Below are 21,375 nucleotides of genomic sequence, written 5' to 3'. Positions count from 1 at the left end.
CAATGTTTTTAGTTTTTGTTATAATAATAAAGCTGCTATGAACATTCTCATATAAGTCATTTTGTGGGCATTTGTTTTAATTTTTCTTGTATAAATACCTAGGAATTATTGAGTCATAGAATCAGGAGTTATTTAGTTTTATAAGAAATCTTTCAAACTTCTTCCTGTAGAAGTTATATCATTTTACCTTCCTACCAATAATGTATGAATAGAAGGAAAGTTTTTGCTACTCTTGAAGGGATTTCTCTATGTATATGTGTGAATTTTTCTGTCTGGGGACATGGCTAGTGACTTCAGAGGCATAAGTATGGAATACAGGGTCATTTTCACCACCACCATCATCCTGGACTCCAAGGAGGAGGTCACTTGGATAAGAATCCAAGGACCAGCATGGGTTCCGGTCAAACCAAACAGCATTCAAGTGATTAGCACATAGGAGACCCTAGAGTCACTGGCACGTAAGCGTCTCAGGATAAATCATGATATCTGTGCCTATCAGGGCAGGTACACACAGTCTCTGTCCCTTCTTGGTGATCCTTGAAGATAATGATGGTCAAACAAAATAACATGATATCTGAAGAAACTCAGGTCTTGGGAAGATTTAAAAGAGGAATGTTTTCCCCCCCAGTTACATTTAAAAAAATAAAAGAGAAGAATGCAGGCTTAATGCCAAGAAGCAATGAATTGGCACCAAATTTAAGCCTCAAGGTCACAGTGTAGAGTCAGAAGGAGTGCTTTGGAAAAGGCCATCAGTTGTTTTTCCAGAGAAAATATAAGTTCTTTGTTTATTTTTCTCCCTGATATAGCCCATATGCTCACTTCAAACCCCTGAATGAGGTCCTTTGTTCAACCATTCCCTTAACATTCTTTAGATAAGAATTTTATGGCCATCCTTCATAGGGTTTGGCCTTAAAATCGATAAATCTATGGTTTTATTGCAATGTCTTGCCTTTGTTTCCTTTTTGTATGACAAAATCTATAATATGCACGTTTGCTATCTGCCTCCTCCCTTTATGCACACGTCAAATGAGCAAACATTTGGTCATAACACAGATGGTCATGGAGTTGCTTCAATGTTTGTGAGTACAGCAACCTGAGAACTTCCTATCTGAAACAGCCCTAGGAATGCCTGGGCACAGTAGAGAGAAGGTGTTCAACTGGCTACTTTAGGATATGCGCTTCCAAAATCAAAGTGATTGAAAAGGAACCAAACTTACAGAATGTCAAGGCCATAGGGGAATTTAGAGGTCATTGTTCCCTCCTCCTCATTTTATAAGGGAGATAGTGGAATCAAAGCAGGGATCAGACTTGATTCCTGCAGTCACAGTTCATTGGAGACTGTGTACAGTTGGCATTTTATTTATGATGGAGAAATCATCTCCAGCCAGTTCAAATTCAAGTGGGCTTATTGAAAGTACAGAGAGTATCTTGCATAAATAAAGCATGGCTAGGCCTTGTGGTGGAGAAGGCAATGGCACCCCACTCCAGTACTCTTGCCTGGAAAATCACATGGACGGAGGAGCCTGGTAGGCTGTAGTCCATGGGGTCGCTAAGGGTCAGACATGACTGAGCGACTTCACTTTCACTTTTCACTTTCATGCATTGGAGAAGGAAATGGCAACCCACTCCAGTGTTCTTGCCTGGAGAATCCCAGGGATGGCGGAGCCTGGTGGGCTGCTGTCTATGGGGTTGCACAGAGTCGGACACGACTGAAGTGACTTAGTAGCAGCAGCAGCAGCAGCAGGCCTTGTGGGCTCGCTGGGGAAATGAGGAGCCATTAGTGGCTGATGCAGATACTGACTCCAGGGTCGTCCAATGGTCTGCGGTTCCTTTGGGCATCTTTTGCTTCTTCTCTTAGCTTGACACTCTTTGTATGCTCCTCAACACATAATTGAACATGACTGTCCCAGGCCCAATGCTACCTGACCCTTCAGGGTCAAATCTGAAAATGGCTTGCATTTTATAACATGTCTGTTGGAATGACCTTTGCAAACCCCAACACCCTGACTCCTGATTAGTGATTTATGCTGAATTTTCTTTTCTGAATGTGAGCACAGATGGTGGGAGAAATTGGACTCAGTCTTCTCAATGCTAAGTCAGGGATAGTACTCGTTCTACCCTACAGGGTTTGCTGATGACTAAACCCATCCAACACATGTAAAATGCATAGAACAATGCCTAGAACGTATATTAGTGCTACCTAATGTATTAGCTGGTATTCTTCTGTTGTTTCACTCTCATCATCACCACCATTTGCTCTCCATGCATCTCTGTCCTGCTTTGTGACACTGAAGTCTGCTCTCCTTCAGGATGCATGCCCTGGACTCCCTTGTTTGCAGGCTCTCAGTTAGGTTTGGCCAATGGAAGGCACCAGAGGGAGGCTGGAAAGTGAGAAGAGAGTGAAATCAGTTTACCCCTCTCTCCCTGCTCTGGTACTGAGCATCTGACAGTAGCTGCATCCTTCTGTTATTACACTGTTATTACACTTCCCCAATCCCAACTCTCAGGAGGTCTGTGTAGCGGTATTTATCTGTTTCTTCGCCTCCCACCAGGGCATTAAGACATGCATGGATGAGAAGAGCACTGGTATCCAGAACAAGGCCTTGTGGTTGCATTGTCCATAGTCTGGAGGTGATGGTGGGAGATGCTAGCACAGATCTGGCTTCCAACATCCGTGGTGTTATGGGAATAATAGGGTTCTGGAGGAACACAGGACAAGTGGAGGCACTTAACTCCCTAGAGACAAGGTGGGAGTACCTGCCTGCAGGGACAGGGATATGTGGTGGTGATTAATCATCATACAGTCTCTAGGAGCAAAATAGACAAGAAGCCTGCTTCCAGGTAGCGCTAGTTGTAAAGAACCCTCCTGCTAATGCAGGAGACATAAGAGATGTGGGTTGGATTCCTGGGCGGGGAAGATCCCCTAAAAGAGGGCATGGCAAACCACCTCAGTATTCTTGCCTGAGAATCCTATGGACAGAGGAGCCTGGTGGGCTACTGGAGATCTATAGGGTCACAAAGAGTCAGACACAACTGAAGTGCCTAAGCAGGCAGGCACTACTTCAAAATGGTTTGATTTACATAATAATTAGAAAAACTCTGGCTGAGGAACAGCAACCTGATTGAGTCACTAAAGGGGAATCTGTGACCTCTCTTCCTGTTCTTAGACTTGGAACTCCTTGACTGAGAGGAGACAGTTTCTCTGAGAAGGAATGAACTCCATAATGCAGCCACAAATGTACGCTGTAAATCTTCCTCCAGGCCTTCTGCCGAGGGCTGTGGCTGTTTAGTTGCTCAGTCACGTCCAACTCTTTGCGACCTCATGGACTGTAGCCGGCCAGGTTCCTCTGTCCATGGGGTTGTCTGGGCAATATTACTGAAGTGGGTTGCCATTTCCTCCTCCAGGGGATCTTTCCGACACAGGGATAGAACCTGCATCTCCACTTCTCCAGCGTTGTAGATGGATTCTTGACCGCTGAACCACCGGGGAAGTCCATCTGTGGCCATTTCCTGAGGTGAGTGAGGAAAGACAAATACCCAGACCTTCTAGGGTTTATTCAATTCTGGCTTTCAGTAATGCAAGCATAGGAGGATATGTGGTGGCTATGAAAATAAGCCACTCATGTTTCAAGCTGCAGAAAACATAACTAATCAGCAAGCCCAGCAAATGTCCTCTAAATCCAGAGCCCTGACATCTTCCCAGGTTCAGCACTAGCCCGTGGAAAGAAAGCATTTTACTTCTCTCCAACCGAGCACACATGATGAAGCTGTAAACTGTTTTCCTATGGTAACTCTGACTTTTCTCTCCAATCTCTTTTGTTTCTGTATATTAACTTATTAAGAAGAGAATAAATATTTAGACTCCCATGAATCTTTTATTGACTCTTGCAGTAAGAGAGTGATGTCAAACTTAAGGTGTTCCTATCTACTCTATAGCATGTGATTGATTTTTCCACAGGACCCACATGGTGCCAAATCTGTGTATACTTTCTCATCTTAATAGACCACACTAATTAGCTGAGGAAGAAACAGACCCAATTCAACTCAGCATAAAGGCATCCCTTCCCCATCATCTAGTACTTGTCACCACTCTAAGGTCTTTTTTATTTTATATTTGCTTCATTTTCTATTGTTGCATAACAAATTACCACAAACTTAAAGCTTAAGCAAAACTATTTATTATCTCACAGTTTTGATGGGTAAAAAGTCCAGAAGTGGGTTAGCTGAGCCCTCTGCCTAAGGTCTCATAGGTTAAAACTAGGTTGTTATCCAGGTGTTGTTTCTTTCTGGATTTCTGGGAAAGAACTCATTCCCAAGATCATTTAGGTTGTCAGCTGAGTTTAATTCTTTGTGATTATGGAACTGAGATTTCCATTTTCATACTGGCCACCAGCCGGAGGCCTCTCTCAGCTCCTGGAAGCCTCCCACACCCTTTGCCACATGCCCCCTCCCTCCAGCAAAGAAGGGGCCAAGAGGCTGTGCAGAGAGGTGGCCTCAAAATTCCATGCGGCTGTTTCGTGTAAATAGTTCACTGAGGGTTAGGCTGCCCCTGTACAGGAAAAGATGGGCTGAGGCTTAGCAGAGAGTGGCTGAGTATAGATCAGAGGTATTTGAGGTCTAGCAGTGTTGGTAAATAATTATTGGAGTTCCTGCCCATCCAGGGTGTGGGGAGATCTCATTAATACCTCATTAACACACCAGGTCGGAGAAGGCAATGGCACCCCACTCCAGTACTCTTGCCTGGAAAATCCCATGGACGGAGGAGCCTGGTGGGCTGCAGTCTATGGGGTCGCGAAGGGTCGGACACGACTGAGCGATCACTTTCACTTTTCACATTCATGCATTGGAGAAGGAAATGGCAACCCACTCCAGTATTCTTGCCTGGAGAATCCCAGGGACAGAGGAGCCTGATGGGCTGCTGTCTGTGGGGTCGCACAGAGTCGGACACGACTGAAGCGACTTAGCGGCAGTAACGGCAGCACACCAGGTACTCACCAGAAAGGCTGTACCTTAGTAATAAGTACCATGCTTTAGAATAAAACCCATTCTAGATTAGCCTTATCAAAGCTTAAAATAATATTCTGGTAAATTATAGACTAGTCAAACAACAAATCACAAAAAAACTGAAAAATAATTCAAATTTAATGAAAATAAAAATACAATATACAAAAATTTGTGGGATCAACTAAAGAGGCACCTAGAAGGAAATATATAGCTTTAAATGTTTATGTTAAATATAAAAAATATAAACATAAATAAGAAAGCTTTAAAGACAGTGATGTAAATTTCCATCGTAAGAACATAGAAAAAGACAGTCAAGTTAAACACAAAGAGAGTGGAGCAAAAGAGATAATAAAGAGCAAAAATCAATGAAATCAGAAATAAACAATGGAAAAATCAAAAGTTTGGTTTTGGAAAAGATGAACAAAAGCTGGTAAACAGCTAGCAAATTAATCAAGAATTTAAAAGGTGATAGATTCTGTATATACTAAAAAGATAAAAATTACAATGAACAACTTTATGCCCATAAATGCAACAACAGATAAAATGGACAAATCTCTTGAAAAATATAATTCACCAAAAATGACCAGAGAAATATATAATAATAATTTTCCTCTGTATATGAAAGAGGTTACATTTATAATAAGTAAAAACCTAAAACAAAATGAAATCCATGCCCAGATGATTTCTTGTTGAATTCTCCCATTTATTTAAGGAAGAAATGATATAAATATTATATAAATTATTTCAGAGAATAGAGAGAGAAGAAACTTCCTAACTCATCTATAAGAAAAAACATTATACACAATTATTTCTCAAACACACATATGAAAAATCCTTTACAATTATTAGCAAATCAAATCCAGACATATATGAGGGGTATAATAAGTACATCCAGAACAAGCCTGATTTATCCACTATTGCAAAGTTTGTTCAACATTTGAAAATTAATCAATATTATTCACTCTATTAACATAATGAAGTAAAATGTTACACAAATCATTTCAATAGATGAAGAAAAAGCATTCAAGAACATCAGAACTCATTGATACTTTTAGAAAGATACTCTCCACAACTAGGAATAAGATGAACTTTCTTCAATCTGACAAAATGTACCTATGAAGAACATACAGATAATACCATGGCTAAAGATAAAGTGCTGCAAGCTTTCCACCAAAGACAGTGAACAATGTAAGGATGTCCGTGATCATCACATCTATTCAATACTATTCTGGGGACCTTAGCCAATGGGGAAAAGTAAAGAGAAATAAAGGGCTTCCCTGGTGGCTCAGATGGTAAAGAATCTGCCTGCAATGCAGGAGACCTGGATTTGATCCCTGGGTAGGGAAGATCCCTGGAGAAGGGAATGGCAACCTACTCCAGTATTTTTGCTGGAGAATTCCATGGACAAAGGAGCCCAGCAGGCTACAGTCCAGGCTGTTGCAGAGAGTCAGACATGACAGAGTAACTAATGCTTTCAAAGAGAAATAATATGAAATAAAACATGGGAAATGAAATAAAACTGTCTGTTTGCAGAAAACAGGTATATAGAAAACTCTAAGAAATCTTAAAATTATTAGTATTAATTTTTAAGTTTATCAAGGTCAGAAGATTCCAAGTCTATGTACAAAAAATAAAAATTCTCAACAAATAAAGAGATATAACATGTAGAATAAATGTAAGGGGACTTTCCTGGTGGTCCAGTGGTTTAGACTGCTCCTTCCAATGCAAGGGGTACAGGTTTGATCTCTGGTCAGGAAAATAAGAATCTAGATGCTTCAGAACCAAAATACCAAAAAATATAAAAGAGAAGCAGTTGTGTAATAAATTCAATAAAGACTTTAAAAATGGTCCACATCAAAAAAACAGAAAAACAAAATTAAACTAAACAAAAAGAAAACTTGAAAGGCTCAATTATTATCAAATTGTTGCTGTTGTTTAGTGGCTAAGTCGTGTCTGACTTTCCCCATGGTCTGCAGCCCAGTCTCCTCTGTCCATGGAATTCCCCAGGCAAGAATATACTAGAGTGCACAGCCATTCCTTTCTTTAGGGGATTTTCCTGACCCAGAAATCGAACCCAGGTCTCCTGCATTGCAGATGGATTCTTTACCCTTGAGCCAACTGTGAAGCCCAGTGTTATCAAATACATCCTTTTATTCTTTACATTTCCTGGGTGTCCAGTGTTAGTTGAAAAATGTGTTCCTAAGTCACCATCATAGATATACTTTCTTAAATTTTCTTGAAAGTTTAAAATTTTTAAATTAAAAAATTTATATTTAAGGTTTAAATCCATTAAGAAATTTTTTTCCTTTTGAGTGTGAAGAGGCAAAGCTCTCACATTATTTCCTTCCAGATAAATAGATATCTAATTGTGCCAGCATTGGTTATTTTTTCTAAATTATATTTTCTTACTGATTTGATATGTCATTATTACATATCAATTTTTATAGACTATGATCTACTTCTGAGTTCTCCATATACTTCCACTTACCTACTTATTTATATGCCAATACCATGCTATTGTTCTTTTTAGAAAACTAAAATATTGTTGATGTACAATATTATGTCACTTTTAGGTACACTACACAATGACTTGACATTTACATACATAATGAAAAGATCACATGATAAGTCTAGTAACCCTCTGTCCCGATACAGAGTTAGTACATTGATACAGACAATATTCCTTATGTTGTACATTGTATCCCTGTGACTTATATATTATATAATGGAGCTTTATACTTCTTAATTTCCTTCACCTATACTGTCCACCTCTCACTCCCTTCCTTCTGGCCACTACCCATTTGTCCTCTGTATCTATAGGTAATGTTTTAATTTTGGTTTGTTCTCATGTTTTGTTTTTTAGACTCCACGTACAAGAGAGATCATGTGGTATTTGTCTTTCTCTGTCTGACTTATATCACTTAGCATATCCTCTATATCTGTCCATGTTGTTGCAAATGGCACGATCTCATTCTTTTTAGGGCTGAGTCATATTCCACTATATACATGTATATACATCTTTTCTTTTTTCCTATTCATCTATTGATGAATACTTAGATTGCTTCCATATCTAGGCTATTGTAAATGATGATGCAATAAACATTAGAATCTATAAATCTTTTTGAATTAGTGTTTTTGTCTTTTTTGGGTATATATATATATATACCCAGAATGAAATTGCTGGATTACATGGCAGTTCAACTTTTAATATTTTGAGGAAGCGCCATCCTGTTTTTCACAGCAGCTGTATCAATTTACAATTCCACCAACAGTGCACAAGAGTACCCTTTTCTTCACATCATCATCATCAATACTTGTTATTTGTTGTCTTCATGATGATGGCCATTCTGATGGGTGTAAGGTGGTATCTCATTGTGGTTTTGATTTGCATTTCCTTGATGATTAGTGATGTTGAGTATCTTTTCTTGTGTCTGTTGGCCATCTTATGTCTTCTCTGTAAAAATGTCTATTTGAGTCCTCTGCCTGTCTTTTAATTGGGTTGTTTATTTTTATGTTGATTTGAATGAGTTCTTTGTATATTTGTTTACGTGTTTGTTTTTACTTGGAGGATAATTGCTTTCAATGCTGTGTTGGTTTTCGCTGTACAACACAAATTAGCTATACTTTTGTATATATACCCTCTCTCTGGAGCCTCTCTCTCTCCTCCCTTCCCACCACTCTAGGTCATTTCAGAGTGCCAGGCTGGGCTCCTTGTGTTATATATAGCAGCTTCCCACTAGCTCTCTATTTTACACATGATAGTGTATATGTCGTGCGGTCATCCTCTCCTGCAAGAACACCAAAATCACAACTAGCTGAACAACCATCGACAGGAGGGTGTTGGAACACACACACACACACACACACACAAAGATATCCCACATCCAAGGACAAAGGAGAAGCTGAAACAAGAGATCTGCAGAGTTCAACAGAATAGCAAGGAGAGATAAGAAAGCTTTCTTAAGCCATATGACCCAGCAATCCCACTCCTGGGCATACACACTGAGGAAACCAGAACTGAAAGAGACACGTGTACCCCAATGTTCATCACAGCACTGTTTATAACAGCCAGGACATGGAAGCAACCTAGATGCCCATCAGCAGACGAATGGATAAGAAAGCTGTGGTACATATACACCATGGAATATTACTCAGCCATTAAAAAGAATACATTTGAATCAGTTCTAATGAGGTGGATGAAACTGGAGCCCATTATACAGAGTGAAGTAAGCCAGAAAGAAAAACACCAATACAGTATACTAACGCATATATATGGAATTTAGAAAGATGGTAACGATAACCCTATATGCAAGACAGAAAAAGAGACACATATATAGAACAGACTTTTGGACTCTATGGGAGAAGGCGAGGGTGAGATGATCTGAGAGAACAGCATCGAAACATGTATATTATCAAGTGTGAAACAGGTCGCCAGTCCAGGTTGGATGCATTAGACAAGTGCTCGGGGCTGGTGCACTGGGATGACCCAGAGGGATGGGATGGGGAGGGAGGTGGGAGGGGGGTTCAGGATGGGGAACACATGTAAATCCATGACTGATTCATGTCAGTGTATGGCAAAAACCACTACAATATTGTGAAGTAATTAGCCTCCAACTAATAAAAATACATGAAAAAATAAATAAAAATAAATGAAAAAATAAATAAAAATAAAAAAAGAAAGTTTTCTTAAGTGAACAATGCAAAGAAAAACAGAGGAAAACAATAAAATGGGAAAGACTAGAGATCTTTTTAAGAAAATTGGAGATACCAAGGAAACATTTCATGCAAAGATGGGCATGATAAACGACAGAAATGGCAAAGACATAGGAGAAGCAAAGTAGATTAATAATAGGTGGCAAGAATACACAGAAGAACTATACATAAAAGGTATTAATGACCAGGAAACCACTTTGGTGTGGTCATTCACCTAGAACCGGACATCCTAGAGTGTGAAGTCGAGTTGGCCTTAGGAAGCACTGCTATGAACATAGCCAGTGAATTTCTAGCTGAACTATTTCAAATCCTAAAAGATGATACTGTTAAAGTGCTGCACATAATATGTCAACAAATTTGGAAAAATCAGCAGTACCCACAGGAATGGAAAAGATCAGTTTTCATTTCAATCCCAAAGAAAAGCAATGCCAAAGAATGTTCAAACTACCATACAGTTGTGCTCATTTCACATGCTAGCAAGGTAATGCTGAAAATCCTTCAAGCCAGGCTTCAGCAGTAAGGGAACTGAGAACTTTAGATGTACAAACTGGATTTAGAAAATGCAGAGGAAACAGAGATCAAATTGCCAACATCTGTTGGATCATAGCAAAAGCAAGAGAGTGCCAAAAAAATCTACTTCTGCTTCATTGATTATGCTAAAGCCTTTGATTGTATAGATCACAACCAACTGTGGAAAATTCTTAAAGAGATGAGAATACCAGACCACCTTACCCATCTCCTGAGAAACTTGTATGCAGGTCAAGAAGCAACAGTTAGAACCAGACGTGGAACCAGACATGGTTAAAAATTGAGAAAGGAGTATATCAAGGCTGTATATTATCACCCTGATTATTTAACTTATATGCAGAGTAAATCATGTGAAATGCTAGGCAGGATGACTCACAACCTGGAATCAAGATTGCTGGGAGAAATATCAACAGCCTCAGATATGCAGATGATGCTACTCTAATGGCAGAAAGCGAAGAGGAACTAAGAGAGCCTCTTGATGAAGGTGAAAGAGGAGAGTGAAAAATCTGACTTAAAACTCAACATTTGGAAACAATACCATTCACCATTGCAACAAAAAGAATAAAATACTTAGGAGTATATCTACCTAAAGAAACAAAGGACCTATACATAGAAAACTATAAAACACTGATGAAAGAAATCAAAGAGGACACAAACAGATGGAGAAACATACCGTGTTCATGGATTGGAAGAATTAATATTGTCAAAATGGCTATTCTACCCAAAGCAGTCTATAGATTCAATGCAATCCCTATCAAGCTACCAACGGTATTTTTCACAGAACTAGACCAAAGAATTTCACAATTTGTATGGAAATACAAAAAACCTCGAATAGCCAAAGTAATCTTGAGAAAGAAGAATGGAACTGGAGGAATCAACCTGCCTGACTTCAGACTCTACTACAAAGCCACAGTCATCAAGACAGTATGGTACTGGCACAAAGACAGAAATATAGACCAATGGAACAGAATAGAAAGCCCAGAGATAAATCCACGAACCTATGGACACCTTATCTTTGACAAAGGAGGCAAGGATATACAATGGAAAAAAGACAACCTCTTTAACAAGTGGTGCTGGGAAAACTGGTCAACCACTTGTAAAAGAATGAAACTAGAACACTTTCTAACACCATACACAAAAATAAACTCAAAATGGATTAAAGATCTAAATGTAAGACCAGAAACTATAAAACTCCTAGAGGAGAACATAGGCAAAACACTCTCCGACATAAATCACAGCAAGATCCTCTATGACCCACCTCCCAGAATATTGGAAATAAAAGCAAAACTAAACAAATGGGACCTAATGAAACTTAAAAGCTTTTGCACTACAAAGGAAACTATAAGTAAGGTGAAAAGACAGCCCTCAGATTGGGAGAAAATAATAGCAAATGAAGAAACAGACAAAGGATTAATCTCAAAAATATACAAGCAACTCCTGCAGCTCAATTCCAGAAAAATAAATGACCCAATCAAAAAATGGGCCAAAGAACTAAACAGACATTTCTCCAAAGAAGACATACAGATGGCTAACAAACACATGAAAAGATGCTCAACATCACTCATTATTAGAGAAATGCAAATCAAAACCACAATGAGGTACCATTACACGCCAGTCAGGATGGCTGCTATCCAAAAGTCTACAAGCAATAAATGCTGGAGAGGGTGTGGAGAAAAGGGAACCCTCTTACACTGTTGGTGGGAATGCAAACTAGTACAGCCGCTATGGAAAACAGTGTGGAGATTTCTTAAAAAACTGGAATTAGAACTGCCATATGACCCAGCAATCCCACTTCTGGGCATACACACTGAGGAAACCAGATCTGAAAGAGACACGTGCACCCCAATGTTCATCGCAGCACTGTTTATAATAGCCAGGACATGGAAGCAACCTAGATGCCCATCAGCAGATGAATGGATAAGGAAGCTGTGGTACATATACACCATGGAATATTACTCAGCCGTTAAAAAGAATTCATTTGAACCAGTCCTAATGAGATGGATGAAGCTGGAGCCCATTATACAGAGTGAAGTAAGCCAGAAAGATAAAGAACATTATAGCATACTGACACATGTATATGGAATTTAGAAAGGTGATAACGATAACCCTATATGCAGAACAGAAAAAGAGACACAGAAATACAGAACAGACTTTTGAACTCTCTGGGAGAATGTGAGGGTGGGATATTTCAAAAGAACAGCATGTATACCATCTATGGTGAAACAGATCACCAGCCCAGGTGGGATGCACGAGACAAGTGCTCCGGCCTGGTGCACTGGGAAAACCCAGAGGAATCGGGTGGAGAGGGAGGTGGGAGGGGGGATCGGGATTGGGAATACATGTAAATCCATGGCTGATTCATAGCAATGTATGACAAAACCCACTGGAAAAAAAAAAATAATAAAAATTAAAAAAAAAAAAAAGAAAAAAAAAAAAAAAAACTCAACATTCAAAAAACTGAGATCATGGGATCCAGCCCATCACTTCATGGCAAATAGATGGGGAAAAAATGGGAACAGTGACAGACTTTATTTTCTTGGGCTCCAAAATCACTGTGGACGGCAACTGCAGTCACAAAATTAAAAGACGCTTACTGCTTGGAAGAAAATCTATGACAAACCTAGACAGTATATTCAAAAGCAGAGACATCACTTTGCCAACAAAGGTCCATATAGTCAAATTTACAGTTTTTCCAGTAGTCATGTATGGATGTGAGACTTTGACCATAAAGAAGGCTGAGTGCCAAAGAACTGATGCTTTCAAACTGTGGTGTTGGAGAAGACTCTTGAGAGTCCCTTGGACAGCAAGGAGATCAAACTAGTCAATCCTAAAGGAAATTAACCCTGAATACTCATTGGAAGGACTTCAGCTAAAGCTGAAGCTCCAATACTTTGGTCACCTGATGTGAAGACCTAACTCATTGGAAAAGACCCTGGTTCTGGAAAAGATTAAGGGCAAGAGGAGAAGGGGACGACAGAGGATGAGATGGTTGGATGGCATCACAGACTCAATGGACATGAGTTTGAGAAAACTCTGGGAGATGGTGAAGGACAGGGAAGCCTGGTGTACTGCAGTTCATGGGGGTCACAAAGAGTTGGACACAATAGAACAGCTGAACAACTGCAACAAATACTACTTTGGGAATTGTTTTCCCAATTTGGCAATGTATATATGTATCTCTTACTATATTACTTGTCCTCATACTATAACTTACTATTAACACGATAAACCTCCTTATTTCTTACTTATTAAAGTGCAGATTGCTTATTTTTCCAGCCAATCCTCTGAGCCTGAAACTGAAAGTAAGTCTTTCAGCAGACTATAAATCTCTCAGCAGAACATGCAAATGTCAAATATTCATTTTTTATGGCCAAGCAATATTCTATTCTATCTATCTATATGTCTGTATACATATTATATTTATGTATATGTACCACATCCTCTTTATCTATATATCTGTTGATGGATACTTAAGTTGCTTTCATATATAGGTCCTTTTTAAATTTAAATTTACATTTAATAGCATTCATTCATTATAAATGTATGATTCAATGACTTTTAGTAAATTCATAGAGTTGTGAAACCATCACCATGGTCCAGTTTTATAATATTTTCCTTACCTCCTCAATTTCCCTCATTTGATTCTTCTGCAGTCAATTTCTACTCCTTCCCCAAACCTCAAGCAACCTCTGCTTTCTGTCTATAAATCTTTTCTGTATGTTTTGTATAAATTGAATAAGATAATATAAATTCTATTACAACTGGCTTCTTTCCCTTAGCATAATGTTTTTGAAGTTCATTTATGTTCTAACTTGTATTAGATTTTGTTGCTTTTTATTACTGAGAGGAATTCCTTTGTATGGAAATACCGTATTTGCTTATCCATTGATCAGTTGATAGGTATTTGAGTTATTTACAGTTTTTGGCTCTTATGAATAATGCTTCTTTGAACATTCCCAAACAAATCTTGTGTGAACCTATATTTTCATTTCTCTTGAAGATATTCATAGGAGTGGAGATACTAGATCATTTGGTAAGGCTACATTTGACTTTTAAGAAACCGTCAAAGTGTTTTCCAAAGTGGATATATCATTTTACATTCCAACCAGAAATGTATGAGGGTCCAGTTTCTCACATTCTTAGCTACACCTGGTATTGTCTGTCTGTTTTGAAAAACATAACCCCATTAGTTGATGTAAAGTGATATCTTAGTGTGATTTTAATTTGTACTTTCCTAATAACTAGTGCATCTGCAATGCAGAAGACATGGATTTGATCCTTGGATCAGGAAGATCCCCCGGAGAAGGAAATGGCAATCTGCTCCAGTAGTCTTGCCTGATAAATTCCATGGACAGAAGAGCCTGGCGGGCTACAGTCCATGTGGTTGCAAACGAGTCAGACATGACTTAGTGACTAAACAACAACAACTAATGACATTGAGTACCTTTTCATGTGTTTTTATCCAAGCCTTCTGCTGATCTTTAAAACTGGGTTGCTCCTCATTATTGAGTTAAAATAATTCTTTATATTTTGTACATAGAAGTGCTTTGTCAGATAAATGGTTTGCAAACATTTCCTGCCAGTCTGTCATTTGTATTTTCCTTCTTATAATGTTTTTTTGAAACATAAAAGTTTTTAATTCAATGAAGTTCAATTTTTTTTTCTATTATGGCTTATGCTTTTGGTGTAGTGCCTTACAAATCTTTGCTTAACCCCAAATCACAAAGTTTTTCTCCTTTGTATTTGTTGTTGTTGTTTAGTTGGTAAGTCATGTCAGACTCTTTTCAGACCCCATGGACTGTAGCCCACCAGAATCCTCTGTCCTTGAGATTTCCCAGGCAAGGATACTGGAGTGGGTTGCCATTGCCTTCTCCAGTGTATCTTCCTGACCCAGGGAGCAAACCTGCGTCTCCTGCATTGCGGGTGGATTCTTTACCACCTAGCCACTTGGGACCCCTATTTGTATTTACTGGGACATTTTATACTTCTAAAAAAGAGTTATGTTTCTGTACACCAACAGTAAACTACTGGAAAGAGAAATCCTTCATTTGGAAAAACATGACTGAATCTAGGGGGCATTACACTAGGTGAAGAGAAACACAGAGATATACAAGCACTATACAGTATGACTAATTTGTGAAACATAAAACAAAATACCATAGTCATAGAAACCAAATAGCATGGTGGTTGCCAGGGGCAGGGTAGAGGGGAAAATGGGTAGATATAAGTCAAAGAGTATAATCTTTCAGTTATAATTAAAATAAGTTCTGAAGATCTAATGTACAGCATGGTAAACATACTTCATAATACAGTATTTTATACCTGATATTTGCTGAGTTGCTTGTAGGCATTCAGACTCCCTTAAAACAATTTAACTATGTGAGATGATGGATGTGTTAATTATTTGATCTTGGTAGTTATTCTAAAATGTTTATGCATACAAAATCATCACATTGTACAACATAAATATATGTTAATATATTTGTCAATTATTCCTCAATATGGTAGGAAAAATGGTTAATATGATATATCACAGTTGAAAAATTTTTTTTAATTTACTAAGGTGTAGTGCTAAAGAATACACCTGCCAATGGCAGATATATGGTTCGATCCCTGAGTTGGGAATGGGGAAGGAACTGGCAACCCACTCCTCTTGCCTGGGAAACTCCATGATCAGAGGAATCTGGTGGGTTATAGTCCATGGGGTCACAAAGAGTCAGATACAACTTAACAATTAAAACAACAGCAATAAAATATCTTTATAGTTTCTAAATAAATCCTTCTCGCTAACTTCAATTTCCTGATATTCACATAATGCTCTTTTGATAATGTCATTACAGATCTGTAATATTTTAAAAAGTTCTTTTTTAAGTTAGTTTATTTTTAATTGAAAGATATTTGCTTTACAAAATTGTGTTGGTTTCAGTCAAACATCAACATTGTTTCCCTCAATTTGTTTTTTGGAAAACTGTAAAATAATAATACCTACCTCACAGAGCTATATTCAGGACTATCCACATTAACACTGATGAAGTGCTAAGAACATTGCCTACCACACAGTCAAGTCACAATAAATGGTAACCACCATTATCAGTATTGCAGCTATAACTAAAAGTGCTTACTTTTTAAGGACAGTTTCTGATGGTCAAACTTGATAAATGTTAAAATTATAATCACAAGAATGGGGTTATCTTGGTCTTTCGCCCCTGAGTAAGAAGAATCCCCAAGTAGTCAGGACTCACTTTTTACCAAGAACCTGCCATGACATCTTTAGTCAGAAGAACTATGTGGCTAAGAAAAGAAGAGTCTGAAGTGGGGTATAGTTGAACTGCAGTGCTGCCTGGGGAAGGATGAGCCCCACGGAAGCTAAGGGAAGAGCAGGAGGGTTCAGCCCAAAACAAGACCAAAACACTTCAGCTGTCAACGGGCTGGGATGATGACCAAGAGGTGGTCACTGACTCCTCTGAAGGGGCCACCCAGCCCTCCTCTCCTCCCAACCAAAGCACCAGGCAGAGGGGTGTTTGGAGGCAGACATGGGTGTACCTGCGATGTAAGGTGTTCCTCACTGCCCTCTGCTCTCTTTAGGGGTGTGGCAAACCTAAGGCCAGATATCCCCCAGCACACATTCACAAAAGTCTTGTCCCTGCAAGCAGAAACCCAAAGCACAGACTTCTGTTAAGGGTCTTACCCATAGGATACTGCCAGGTCTTGTCATCATTTGTAGACTGTGGTACAATGCAGGAGTTATGATAGATTAGAGCCCTCAACCCAACTGAGGCCAACCCAAACACCGAGCCAGAAACCTGATTTCTAAAGAGCTACGGTGAACCACACACTCACTGTAACAGAGGAAGATCCTTTTTTTTTTTTTCTAATGATTTATTTATTTTTATTATTATTATTATTATTTTTCCAGTGGGTTTTGTCATACATTGATATGAATCAGCCATGGATTTACATGTATTCCCAATCCCGATCCCCGCTCCCACCTCCCTCTCCACCCGATCAGAGGAAGATCCTTAACTGAGGGACTCCCCTTGTAAACTATCACTTTATATATATATATATATATATATATATATATATATACATGTATATATATAAAATATGGCAATCAATATTTATAGATCAGTGTGGAGCATAGACACAGATGATTTTTATTGATGACAGTGAGGGAGGCAGAGGGAAAGGGAGACAATGGCTTTGTTTGCTGGGATCTGAGAGACAGGATTTTGCCCTGATATCCACTGTAATACTATGAAACTCACAATGCGAGTGTTCAGAAAAACTCCTAGGGCATTCTTTTAAGGATATTCAAAACCTGGACAGACACTAAAGGGAAAGTGAAATAGGAAAGCAAAATGCATTGATTTGATTCCAAATGAAGAATACAATTTATTTCCTTATCAAAACCTCAAAAAATTAGATAAGATAACTTGAAAGAGGAATGAAGATTGGTTTGGATAAATGAGAAGCTTGTTCAATTTATGACCATGTGTAATAAAGGTAGAGTGTCAATTGCCTGATTACTTTTTTGGTGTTTTTCTCTTTTTCTGCCTTGTTCTACTCCAGGGTTAAAGGGTGGTATTTCTTTCTCTTTGGATTAGATTCATATGATTTTCCTATAAAACACAATAATCATTGAGATAATTAAGAAAATAAGGCGCATTAATATAAGAATCACAACCTGAAGAGAGATGAGCATGTTTGTCCTTAGTGGTCCTGGAGGCCCACTGTCAATGCTTCCTCCATATCCTGCCTCCTCACAGAGCGGAGGGGCCCAACCATACATGCAGTGGCAGTTTCTGTTACTGTTGCAAACTCCTCGGCGGTTGCACTTCTCAGGGAAACAGTCAAAATTCAGGACTGAGCTATTCACACAACTTCTATTAAAACATACCCGCTCCTTACCACAGGAGGTACCATCATTTATCACACCCAGGTCAGGTAACCCCATAGGTACCATGGCTAGATGATAGCCAATGCCCCAGCACATGAGATTTTCTTCATGCAGATGAGTAGATATTAGGATAGTGTGATCTGGCATATCAGGGAGGGTTTTGACATTTATACACTGGAGCCTGCCACATAAAGACCTTTCTTTGGGACACTGCTCATACTCACGAACTCCTAAAATCCCACAGTTCCCATATTGATCACCTATTGCATTAACTGCATCATAGCACTGATGAGGAGCCCCCAAAGCATCAGCCCCAAAAATGTTTTGGCACTGCATAGTCCTGGATTGGCAGCCCTTTCTGACACAACGGGACCTGTACTTGCAAGGGGTTCCGTCCTGCTTATAAGTATCATTTGGACAGAAAGCTGAGGTCCCATTGCAGTACTCTGCAAGGTCACATTCATTTTCTTCCATCCGACACATGTATCCAGATGGACGAAACTGACACTCATGACAGCAAAGTCCAGTGCTACAGTTGGCTCCTTTTTTGAATCTACAATCTGGTCGACAACACCAGTCTTCTTTACACTCCTCTCCTGAACCACAATCACATTCCTCATTCTCTTCCACAATTTTGTTTCCACATCTCTTAACCACAAAGCCTAGGCCTGGGAGATTATTTAGACAGTTTAATCCTGAACTTACATGTGAATAAAATTCGGCATAACTACAATTACTAAACCCAGTTCGTCCAGTGCCCATGATACAACTATGCCTACCCTTACACTGGCAGTATTCATAATCATGGGTCATTCCCACACTATGGCCCAGAACATGAGCAGTCCAAGTGGCGGGTCCAAGGATGTTTCTATCTAGCATAGAACTTGTAGATCCTGAAGGCATCATACTACATACACTTCCCCAGTGATGAGCAAGTGCATCCTTAAATGTTTTGTGAAGGTATAGGTGTGCCCAATCTGCTGGAATCCGAAGACGTAGGTCACGTGATCTGTACTGCACAAACTGGCCTAAAACTTGTGACAGGTGTCTGAAATTAAGTCTTATTTTGTCTCTGTCTGTCCATACTTCAACAGCTAATAGTTGTATTCTCATATGGACATCTTGAAAGTAAGAGTCTGCAATTGAAGTCAGAAGAATGGCATCATTTATGACTTGAGTAAGATTGGAGTTCAAATATAAATACCTACTATTATCAAAGACCAGGGCTAATTCCAAGTACTTTTGGTGCACATATGACTCAGTGAAATCTGGAGTCCTAGCCATGTTCTCATGCTGGGCCATCTGCTCTACTGTTTCATCATCAGTGAAGCCACAGATCTGATTAGGAAATTCCTCCTCTTTCTCCAGGAGGTATACCACGTGTTCAAAATTGGAAGAAGGCTTGCGGGGCTCGATTTGGTAATAACTGGCATCAATTTTCAGGATGCCTCGGAGACCTCCCATGCATGTACTTATGGTAGCTTCAGAATCCTGATTTCCTTCAACCAAGCCCATATAGTTGCAGTCGCTGGGTATATAAGGGTGATCTTCCAAGAGTCTCCCCTGTTCTGTGAAGGAGAAAACTTGCAGATTCCGAGGCAACAGAAACCTCTTGGGCCACAGGTGGAGGACGCGGTTCTCGCCTTTTACCTGCAGGAGGTAGGACACGTGCCTGGCCGTCCCCTGCTCCCCTCCACGGAAGCTCAGCTTCTTGGGAATGGTGATTTCATAGGAGTCAAAGCCCCACTCCGGGTGAAAAATTAAATCCTTGCCAACAGAGTCAACCAGGAGCACCGCCAGGAGTAGCGACCGGCCCGGGGAGAGGCAGGGCCTCACTGACCTCATGGCACAGCCTGTCCCCCCGTGAGTCAGCCCCTGCCACTGTGGCCTTGCGAGTCAGCCTTCCAGGGACCTCCGCTAGAGGCGCGGGCAGCAGTGCGTGGCGTGCGGAGCCCGCCGGTGCGTGGGAGCGCAGCCCTGGGCCAAGCTGGGTCAGGCTGAGGCTCGCTGATTTCCCCTGCAGGTGCACGCCCCGCCCAACGCATCTAGTTCGTTTTCTGGGCGGTGCCGTTGGGCGCACGTGGACGAATCCAAGGAAGGTGCGCGAGAATCACATGAAAAGGCTGCTTGCAGGCTGGTGGGAGAAGGCAGAGAGCAGCTTGAGAAAGGGAAAGGGACTAAAGAGTAAGAAGAACAACAGAGAACTTGACAAAGGCTCACCGCATCTTGGGCTATTTCTTTTGTTTCTATTGGCCTCAGGACACGCCTCATTTTCCCATGGGCTGATTTGGCTGTTTCACAGGTGCTGTGCCCACCTCACCGTTACACCATTTTCAGTGTTCACGGGGAGTCTCTTGCGGCAAAGAGAAGGATGCCTGGAGTCAACTAGAGGACCACCAGAGCCTGAGAAAATCAGATCTGACTCATGTCCCCCCTCCCCACCTGGCTTCAGGAAAGTGGACGTTTCTAAGTTCATTTTGCCAGGTGGTTCTTTTCTGCTGTGTGTCCTTAGGATGCCAGGGATCGGCATGCTTTTTGGTGTGGGTGTGCTTTGGATATAGAATCTAGTAACAGTCAAATACTAGCAGAATCCAGAAGGACTAAAATCAATTCCAGCTGTATTACAGGGAAAGGTGAAAAAATAGCATGGGGCTTGTATCTGGGAGATTAGTTAAGATTATCTTGTAACAATCCACACAAGTGATGTCTATGGAACAGAAAACGGCATGCAGTTCCATAAAATACATAGTATTTCTAGAAGGCTTATTGTGTACCCTCCACTCTTCTCAGCTCTTTTTATGAATCAGTCCATTAACTCTTCACGAAAATGCCTAGTGTGCACATAATGATAATGCTTATCATCCATACTTCACACATGGGGGAACTGAAACTCTACTTTTGCTCTGATGGTGTTACTATGTGGCACTGTTGCCACACACAGCCCTGTCCGCCTGATCCACACACAACCCGTAATGTTTACCAGTTGCCTCTGCTGTCACTCTGGGGAGGGACAGAAGTGGACAGCTTCAAAAAATAGGAATAAAGCAGCCTCTGCTTGATTTATATGATTGAATGAATTCTCCTAAATGAAAGAAGCAAGAATTAAAAAGAATATTCCCATTTCTGGCTTCTGTATTTTGGTCCTGACACTCAAGGAAGAAGAAAATGTCAAAACAAGTTGACTTACCTATGGAGGAGAAATATGACAAGCTCTTCTCAGGAAATGGAGA

At 40.0% G+C, this 21,375-nt stretch overlaps 1 protein-coding gene across 1 annotated transcript; it reads right to left on the bottom strand.

The window, feature by feature from the left end:
• Positions 1-17,725: 17,725 nt before the first annotated feature.
• LOC133074503 (disintegrin and metalloproteinase domain-containing protein 30-like) lies at positions 17,726-19,990 on the bottom strand. Its single transcript, XM_061168433.1, is given in 1 exon segment — positions 17,726-19,990. A coding segment is annotated over 1 exon segment (2,265 nt).
• Between the last annotated feature and the right edge of the window lie 1,385 nt (positions 19,991-21,375).

The sequence above is a fragment of the Dama dama genome, chromosome 20, assembly GCF_033118175.1.
Source record: "Dama dama isolate Ldn47 chromosome 20, ASM3311817v1, whole genome shotgun sequence".
Taxonomy (NCBI): domain Eukaryota; kingdom Metazoa; phylum Chordata; class Mammalia; order Artiodactyla; family Cervidae; genus Dama; species Dama dama.
This window is presented reverse-complemented; position numbering and strand designations above follow the sequence as displayed.